At 43.7% G+C, this 10,101-nt stretch overlaps 1 protein-coding gene across 1 annotated transcript; it reads right to left on the reverse strand.

Annotated features, from left to right (window-relative positions):
* Positions 1-1,014: 1,014 nt before the first annotated feature.
* Positions 1,015-2,644, reverse strand: slv (sugar transporter SWEET1). Its single transcript, XM_023389716.2, has 5 exons — positions 2,482-2,644; positions 2,203-2,375; positions 2,015-2,092; positions 1,661-1,943; positions 1,015-1,573 (listed from the first exon to the last, which is right to left on the reverse strand). The coding sequence occupies exons 2-5, from the start codon at positions 2,277-2,279 to the stop codon at positions 1,358-1,360; spliced, it is 654 nt and encodes a 217-aa protein (XP_023245484.2). The 5' UTR covers positions 2,280-2,375; positions 2,482-2,644; the 3' UTR covers positions 1,015-1,357.
* Positions 2,645-10,101: the final 7,457 nt, after the last annotated feature.

The following is a 10,101-nucleotide window of genomic DNA, read 5'->3' on the forward strand; positions in this document are numbered from 1 at the left end:
CCGATCGAGTTAATTCTGTCGTCTGCTCTTTCTCTACCTATATATATAGGTGTATATCCGGCGTCTCACATCTCTTGCGCTTCAGGCTCTACTCGCCAGGTGGCCAAGCCCTTATTAATCAACTCCCGTCAAGCGACGAAATTCCCGCACGATTACAAATTTAGTCCCTCTCTGCTATGGGATTATCTTGGAAATCGTCATCATCATCTTGTTCTCTATTGTGACCGGAGATAAATGCCTCTGCTGCGTCAGTATGAAGAAAGCCTTTACTTTAAAGATATGTGCAGCACTATGTATGCTTGCATTGTATTTCTTATCTAAGTATTGAGTCACTTTGTACATTAGGTCTTTATACTTCTCATCATCTCGGGTTACATAGTTCTTCATTGATGGATTGTAGTATTGTGCTACAGCTCGCGCAGCAGCAAACATTGGCCGCATGAATCGGGATCGCAGAGGTTCATATTTGTCTCCATGATAGAGCAATCCTGCATATGGCCTGTTTTCCTCTGGCATTTCGGTCATTATATCCAGAACAGCTGCCATTGGGGATTTCTCAGCTCCGATGAATTCTGTGAACCCGAGGATCTGGATGCTCGCTGTATATATACGTCATTATCATGTATATGTGTCCTAATTCAGCAAATTGTGATTGCTTGCATAGTACTGCAAAAGCATTACGATATTTTCCTCCATCCATAATTCCTAATGACCTCATTATTTCAAAGGCCTTTTTTCTTATTTCGTGTTTTGAAGACACTGCCCCGTGGTATACATAATGCATGCCTTTTCTGGAGGCCATTGGATGTTATCTGTTAGTAGCGTGCTTGACAAAACGCCTTCTATGGCATTGCATCTAGCCTTATACCATGGAATACGTGCATGTGGTCCCAGTCGTTTTGCCATTATAAGGCAGGGAGCACGTCATCAGCCTTACTGATGAGTCCTGGCGTGCTCCCGGGACGAAACACTTTTTTTCTCTCTCAAGTAGTTGACCACACTTCCTACAATATACACTTGTATTTTTTATCAAACGTCAACAATACAAATAGACATTGTAGCTTAAAATTAAAAATGATGATACAAACAAATAATTAACTCCCAGATTTTTTAATTTATTCATTTATTTTATTTTATTGTTTCTTTTTTTTTCTGTAACCTACGGGTGTTCGTCTTTTTGTTTGTACTCAGGAATATGCGCAATATAATAAACATCTTCTTAATCTAGAATATCACATTTGGTTGTCGAGACTTTAAAAAATTCTGCAGGGTTTTGTCATATATATTACACTTAAATGCTGCCTCGAGTGTTTAAATATTCTCAGTGTCAAAAATATAATCTTTAGATTAGATTAGATTAAATTAGCTGCTCCTTATCCGATCTTTTGGTGGGAAATATAATAAATAAAATAAGCTGAAATCCGCTTAGGATGCACCCAAGAAAATTAGGCGCTTGAATGAAGTAATCGTTGATGAGACAACCATAAAAAAACCATTGACAGGAGGTGATGAAAGAAGCCACGATCACAGGAAATGGTAGACTATCTGCACTTCTTACCCTCAAAACGTGAGCCTGAAAACGTTTGTTATATTTTATGAGACGTTATAATTTTCAAACAATTATCATGTGAGATTTCCACAACAATTTTCTAACACTCACCAGATTTATCAATGGCGATGCAAAGAACAAAATCGTGAATACGCAACTGATAAGACCAACGTGCCTGATGACCTTAGAAACATCCTCTTCCAATAACCAATATAAATACATAAAACTGATGAAAGTCAAAGCCAATAAGATTTGCTTTACAATAACATTCTTTTTGACTGTGTAAATGTAAAATGTAAAGGAATAGAAGAATTGCAGTGATGATCCAAAAGTATTAACAATTATTATTGATTTATCATTAATCAAAATACCGTACAGCATCCATAAGCTGCACCTGTAAAATAAATGTGTAACCAAAAAAAATGTTCAAGTATAAAATTCTTACAATAATAAATTTTGACTTACGAAAGAAAGCAAGTGACAAATGCTAGTCCAGAAGCATCTCCCGTGGATTTGTTTTTGGCAAACTTTTTGCATACCAATCTAAAAAAACACTCATCAAAAAGACTTATTACACTTTCATGTTATCATTTAAAAATATAAATCAGATTTACAATAACTGTATTTATATTGATGTAAACGCTGAAACTTACATTCCAGATAAAAATTGAAGGATAGTGCAAATCGATGCCGTCACGGCTAAAATATCCTTAAAAACAAGCCAATCCATACTTGCGACGTGGAAATTCTCATATCTTTATACCTAGAGTTGACTATTCGTTGGCAAGTAATGTGTACCTACGTGTGACGTGTTGATTATTGTACTCTGTTACAATGGAACAGTAAGTTATGAATGATTATGTTAAAATCTGTTGATACGATTAACTACTGTAATATTAATAAATATATTTAGTGAAAATGAAAAGTTTTACCTGAATATATACATAAATTCGACGAGTACGTGGATGATTCACATATTGATGACTATAATTTACAGTTACGAAGAATAATTAAAACAACTAAATAAACTGCGCCTATATTCAGTTTTTACATGACCACTATTTTAAAATATTAAAAAATATACAATAAATAAGAATGTTTTTAATTACGTCATTGTTAGGTTATGACCATGATGTAAGAATATAAGGTGTGGCGTTGCGCATCCATTTTGATTGACCAATCAGGAACGCTTCCATCGCGCCGCCATGTCTGTCTGCGAATTTCAAAAGCTTTTAAAAATATAAAGCATATTAACATCAAGAAACTCGTGAAACAATATATATTTTATGTTTCAATACTTTCATTCCAGTTGTTTCAGTGATCAAACGTATAATTCGTGAATATTCACACATAAAAACTGACTAAATAGGTAATCATTCATCAATTGACGTACATGTATATTCATACGGATGTCTATATACATATATATATATATATATCTCACTTCAAGGTGGATGCGGGGGATACATTTTAGTTTCAACTTTGGCCACTCCGTTTCATTGCCCAGCCACTTCGGCGCTATAGTAGTCACATTGTGGGGACCCTCTCACACACATGTATACTTCGGCTCTCCGTCCTTCTCCAACCATCCGCTAGGTGTCTAACCATGCAACTTGGGGTGTTTTCCGCAATCGTCACCAGCAAGTAATTGAAGGTTGCGCTCTACGCTACCATCAGGTCGGTAAGTCAACTACCTTGAATTAACTGGCGCTCTGTTCGACTGTTCCGTAATCTGGCCAGTTAAAATAGCAGACGACAGTCAACAGCGATGAAATCTTCACTTTTTTCTTGACTTTCACGTCGTTTGCTGTTTTAACTGGCCAGATTACAAAAAATAGCCCCAGTTTAATTCAAGGTAGTTGACTAACTGACCTGACAGTAACGTAGAGTCGGTAGAGTGCAAATTTAAATTACTTGGTGGTGACGATTGCGGCAAACACCCCAAGCGGCGTTACCACCACGACCTACGTAACTTTACAGCCTTTGATTTTATCATTCTGGTAAAGAGAGCACGGTGTAAGATGTACGTGAAGTTATGTGTAGTAATTAAAGAAATTATTACTAAGTAATGCCATATGGTCGATTTTATTAAACCATATGAATATCTCTATTTTTAGAGGTCGACTTTTGAGTAAAAAATAGATTGTAAACTTGCCGCAAACAGCACAAACCACGATAACTTTTTATTATCTATCTGTAAGATTAGTTGCGGCTGGTTTGTAATTATCAAAGTGACTTTGCTGTAAATAGCAATAGTTATTTGGATCAGCGCCATCTAGCGGTCTTTATTTTTTGGCCAAAAGTGGCTCCTAAAATTCTCAATCAGAGCATTCAGGATTAGAGCCATTTAGTCAATTATAAACCAGCCGCAACTTATGATGAAGCTATGGAATGAAAAAAATAATCGTATATGTGTTTTGGGCGGCAAGTTAACAATTTATTTTCTACCAAAAAATCGACCTCCTATGTGTTTGTACTTTTGAAGATAAATTTTCAAGCATAAGATAGATTGTTAACTTGCCGCCAAAAACATATGTATCGTTATTTTTTCATTTTATAGCTTCATCATGAGTTGCGGCTGGTTTATAATTGACTAAATGGCTCTAATCCTGAATGCTCTGATTGAGAATTTTAGGAGCCACTTTTGGCCAAAAAATAAAGACCGCTAGATGGCGCTGATCCAAATAACTTGTGGGGACCCTCTCACACACATGTACGTACACTTCGGCTCTCCGTCCTTCTCCAACCATCCGCTAGGCGTCTAACCATGTCACTCGACCTTCTCGCAAGTGCCCGGATTTCATGTTGGTTAATATATAAGGGCGTTTAAGATTGAGCTAGGGTATCCCCACCGATATAGGTGTCTAAGGCAGGGAGCACGTCATCAGCCTTACTGATGAGTCCTGGCGTGCTCCCGGGACGAAACATCAAACAACCTTTTCTCTCTTTTCATGGCATCACTGATAGCCATATTGGTGACCCCGACTACTTCGGGAGGAGAGTACGCAGTCTTCCGAGTCGAGTCAACGACGCCGCCTTGCCTTTGTCCCGGCTTACAGCGCCTTGTCAGCGTGCCCTGTCAGCGCGCCGCCTCCTGCCTCAGCGTCGTCGTCGTGCCTTTTGGCTTAACGGCCGCCTCCGCGTGCACCTGTTCAGCGTACCTGCACTGCCCTTCGCGAGCGTGTCTGCTCGCCCGTAATCCGCGCACGTGTCAGCGCGCCGCCGCCATTTTCTGCATCGACACTTTGCGCGCCACACCTGCACGCGCCGTCGCCGCCTTCATCGAGCGCACCGGCTTCGCATCATCTTCATCATCATCGTCGTCGGCACACTCGCTCCAGGTCGTCGCATCATCGAGGTATTTATTGAAGGTCGCGTAAGACCAGTATAAATAAAGCCTTTGTGCCTCAGTTACTACCGGTGCCTAACCTCTGTTGACAAGCCATACCGCGTAAGCAGTGTAATTCGCAGAAACGCTTGTTTACCTTTGTGCGCGTTACTACTCTTAGCGTTAACTGTGAACTTTTTATTAGAATCTATTTCTTCGTTTTATCAAAAATCTTTTTTTTTTGCAACTTGGCGTTTTTTGTCACTGCGTGTTAACAACTAAGAGACTTATTATTATTAATTTTAATTATTTATACGTTATTATTAACATTCAAAAAATTCATTGATCGTCAATATTTGCTGGTTAGTGGATCTCAAAAATTCTTTTTTACTGGTTATCAGCTTTGCGTATTTTGTAAGAAAAATCAATAAATTTTTTTTCGGACCAGTGAATTTTTTGAACCTCTGCGATGGCAACTGAGGAGCGGTTGCAGGAGCTTACCGCCGCTTTGGCTCTGGCCACTCAACAGAACGAGCAGCTTACTAACTCTCTAGCCAACGCTCGCACTCCTCAGGTGTCGGCTTATAGGGCTCCCAAGATCCCCAACTTCCTACGCAGTGATCCCAGAGTCTGGTTTTCTCAGTGCGAAATAACCCTACGTAACGCTGGAATAACTGTTTCCGCAACCAAAGCAGACTATATAGCGGAGAAACTCGACGCGGACGCTATGAATTTAGTGATCGACCTCCTAGATGCAAACCCGCGACCCAGTGACCTGTACGAACAGGTCAAGGCCCGCTTGCTATCCACCTTCAGTGGCTCGGCGGCTGATCGCCTCCGCCAGCTTTTGCGCAGCCAGTTCTCCTTGGAGGGTAAGCCCTCGCTAGTATTGAGTCGCATGCGCTCCCTCGGCGCGGGCTGCGGGGAGGACGTCCTCAAGACCATCTTCTTGGAACAGTTGTCTGCTAACTGTCGCGCCGCTCTCTCAATCTCTGCTATTACCGACCTGACTCAACTGGCGGAAGCAGCCGATAAATATATGGCATCTATGACTGCAGATTCCCCTCAAGTCAGCTCGGTCGGTTCTGATCCCATCCTAACCTGCTTTAATGAGCTCAAGACTGAGATCGCCCGTATCTCGGCCAAGGTTGACACTTGGAAGAAAAAGGACAAGCGTCCCAGGAGTCAATCGAACCGACGTGGACGGTCCAAGTCGCAGAACCGCAACTGCGACAAGGACGGCGGTGGGGCCCAGGGCGATAGACTTTGCTATCTTCATGCCAAGTTTGGCAGTAAAGCCTTTCGCTGCCGTGGCGATTGCTCCTGGCGCTCCACCCCCTCGGAAAACTAAATCCTCTTCCTCGCCTGGAGGCCGCGAGCGGAGATGCTTCCGAGACTAAACGCCTCCACATTCGCGATGTTATTTCGGGACTTAGTTTCCTCGTTGACTCTGGAGCTGAGATTTCCTTGCTCCCTAAACTCGACAGTAACTCAAAGCCTACTAACTTCAAGCTTTATTCAGCGAATGACTCCATTATTAAAACTTACGGCCCAGAGAATCTTCTTTTAGATCTCCGCCTCAAACGTCGATTTCCCTGGAGATTCCATCGTGCAGACGTTGCCAGCCCTATCTTGGGGGCTGATTTCTTGCACTTTTTTGGTCTTCTGGTTGACCTGCAAAAACGTAGGCTCATCGACCCCTACTCTAACACCTTTTCTGTCGGGAGTCTTAGACTTTCCAATTCTCCCAAAATCAGCGTCTTAAGCGCTGAGTCTGACTTCTCCAAAATTTTGGCGGACTTTCCTGAAGTCACTGGTGAAAAGCCTGCTGTTCCTCTGACGGCGAAGGATGTTTTTCACTATATCGAAACTAACGGTCCACCAGTTACGGAACGAACTAGGCGTCTCGATCCAGAGAAATTTAAGATCGCTCGAGACGAATTCGAAAAACTTGTCAAACAGGGCACTTGCAGAGCCTCGAAGAGTCCCTGGGCCAGTCCCATCCACATGGTCAAGAAAAAGGATGGGTCATGGCGGATCTGTGGCGACTACCGCCGCTTAAACTCCTGCACAGTCCCTGACAAATACCCTATTCCTTACCTGCACGACTACTCTATGCTGCTTCAGGGTAAGAAAATCTTCTCCAAGTTGGACTTGTACAGGGCTTATTACCAAATCCCGGTGGCCCCCACTGACGTCTTGAAGACCGCCGTCACGACGCCCTTTGGGTTGTACGAGTACGTCTTCATGCCCTTCGGTCTTCGGAATGCCTCTCAATCCTTTCAGAGATACATTAACCGAGCCCTGGGTGACCTAGATTTCGCTTTCGCTTATCTAGATGACATACTCGTTTTCTCGTCCTCTCCTGCAGAGCATGAGAAACACATTCGTGTCATCCTCGGGCGACTCAAACAATTTGGCTTACGGCTAAACCTCTCTAAGTGTGAGTTTGGCAAATCAGAGATAGTCTTCCTCGGTCAGCTCATCGACCAGAATGGTTCGAAACCTTCTCTTGAGAAGGTTCAGACGATCATTGACTACCCCCGGCCTAATACAGTTGTCCAGCTCCGCAGATTCTTGGGTCTGGTCAATTTTTACCGCCGCAGCCTGCCTAACGCAGCCTCTGTTCAAGCTCCTCTTTACACCTACACTAATGACTCGAAGAAAAATGACACCAGAGTCATCGACTGGTCCTCAGAAGCCATTCAAGCTTTCGACCAGACTAAGAACGACCTAGTCAATGCGTGTCATCTCATTCATCCTTCTCCGGATGCTCCCACTCGTCTAGTCACTGATGCCTCGGATTTCGCTATGGGCGCGGCCCTCGAGCAGCTCATTGGTGATGTCTGGAGGCCTCACGCTTTCTACTCGCAGAAGTTCTCCGCGTCTCAGCGCAATTACAGCGCTTATGACCGGGAGCTCACTGCTGTTTACGAGTCTATCAAGCACTTCAAATACTTCCTTGAAGGTCGTAGTTTCAAGGTGGTCACTGACCATAAACCCTTGATCTACGCGTTCACTCAGAAACTCGACAAAGCCTCGCCGCGTCAACGGCGTCAACTCTGCTTTATATCGCAATTTACAACATCTTTTGAACACCTCCCTGGGACTGATAATGTCGCCGCGGATGCTCTCTCGCGCGTTGATATGATTCGGCTACCTCTCGATATCGAAATGCCCGAACTCATACAGCATCAGCAGCATGATCCAGAGCTCAAGGAGCTTCTCGAATCCTCCGATCACTCGCTTAACCTCAAGAGCATCGAGCTAGGTCACAACCACAGTCGCCTTCACTGCGACCTGACCGGCAACATTATCCGCCCCTACGTGCCCAAAACACTTCGAAAACGTGTTTTCGACCTCTTTCACGCACCTGCGCACCCTGGTCCCAAGGTCACTGACCAGCTATTAAGGCAAAGATATGTCTGGCCCATGATGCACCGCCATATCAAAGCCTGGTGCCAGGCCTGTCCTGACTGTCAACAGTCAAAAATCTCTCGTCATATCAAAAACGAACCCCTACAGTTCGTGGCCCCGGATGACAGATTTCGACATGTCCACATCGATCTCGTTGGTCCTCTCAAAACCTGCGACGGCTTCTCGTACCTTCTGACCATGATCGACCGGTTTTCGCGTTGGGCTGAGGCTGTACCTCTCAAAAACATGGAGGCTTCCACGGTCCTACGGGCTTTTCAAGAACACTGGGTCTCTCGGTTCGGAGCCCCAAGATTCCTTACTACTGATCAGGGAGCCCAATTCGAATCCCAGATTTTCAACGCCTACCTGTCCTTCATCGGTTGTCAGAGAAAGAGAACAGCAGCCTACCACCCTGCCGCAAACGGCCTGGTGGAGCGCTGGCACCGCAGCCTTAAGGCAGCAATTATGTGTCATAACGAGCCTGACTGGGTCAAAATCCTCCCCACGGTCCTTTTGGGCCTTCGAACATCGGTGCGGAGTGACACAGGAGCCTCTCCTGCTGAATTTCTTTACGGAACCTCTCTTCGCATTCCTGGAGAATTTTTCATTTCTGACGACTTCCAAGCCAATCCTCAAATCTTCATCGAGGATTACCGCGAGCACATGCGACAGCTGAAACCTGTTCCCGTCGAACATCATCACGGGTCTCGCCCTTTCGTGTTCAAGAACCTCAGTTCTTGCACTCACGTCTTTCGGCGCTCTCCAGCTGTAAAATCTCTCGAAAGACCTTACACGGGGCCTTACAAGATTCTTGAGCGTGTCTCTGATCGGGATTTCAAAATCGACATCAAAGGAGTGCCCAAAGTGATCTCGACTGAACTGCTAAAACCAGCCTACTTCATTCCTGAGAACCTCGGAATTCCTCTACTCGACCTATCAATTCCACCCCTACAGCCCAAAAAGCCTATACCTATTCTTAAGACTTACCAATGTAATAAAAATAAGAAAGCTTCTGACAATGTGAGATTTGATCTTAACGCCTGACACTCGAATCACTTTTGCGTTACTTAATTTTGTTTTATATAACATTGCATGAAACGGACAATTGTATCCACCTTAGATTTAAGTAAAACTTGATTGTGATCTAGTCTTGAAGAGAATAAAGCCTTATCACGTTATCATTAATCACCAAAAAATGCAACTTACTAGATTGATCTTGCGTACAACAAAGTAATTTTGTACCTGCGTACCTATAATTTTTTAAGTAAACCTTGTACCTGCGTACCTAACTTTTAAGAAAACTCTGTACCTGCGTACCTATTTTTAAGAGAACTTCGTACCTGCGTACCTACAACTTTGTCAAGAAAATTTGTACCGGCGTTCCTCTAATTTTAAAAAATTAATTTTTGTTATTCTATGTGCTGCATATTGCCATGCACCCTCTAAATGTTTTTACTGCGTTTGCTCGGGGGGGAGTATGTGGGGCTCCTCGGCTGTATGTATGCAGGAGTGGGGGAAATTCCCCTCCTGCCGCCCGCGTCTCCACACTTGCCTCGTTGCTCTCTCGACACGCGCAGTCGACCAGTGCTAGCCTGACCAGGCTCTAGAGCGTTTGTTTGTAGGCACCTCTAATAAAGACTCTTCTTACTCTTACACAGGCCTACTCAATCAGTCTCTCCTTCCCAACCTTGAACCGCTGGCAGCCGTGGGTCTGCCATCGCCTGGAACCAGCACCTAACCCATAAACTATTGCTATTTACAGCAAAGTCACTTTGATAATTATAAACCAGCCGCAACTAATATTACT

The sequence above is a fragment of the Copidosoma floridanum genome, unplaced genomic scaffold (genome assembly GCF_036245765.1).
Source record: "Copidosoma floridanum isolate Cflo_tuat_1 unplaced genomic scaffold, Cflo_Japanese_pri ptg000029l, whole genome shotgun sequence".
Lineage (NCBI taxonomy): Eukaryota > Metazoa > Arthropoda > Insecta > Hymenoptera > Encyrtidae > Copidosoma > Copidosoma floridanum.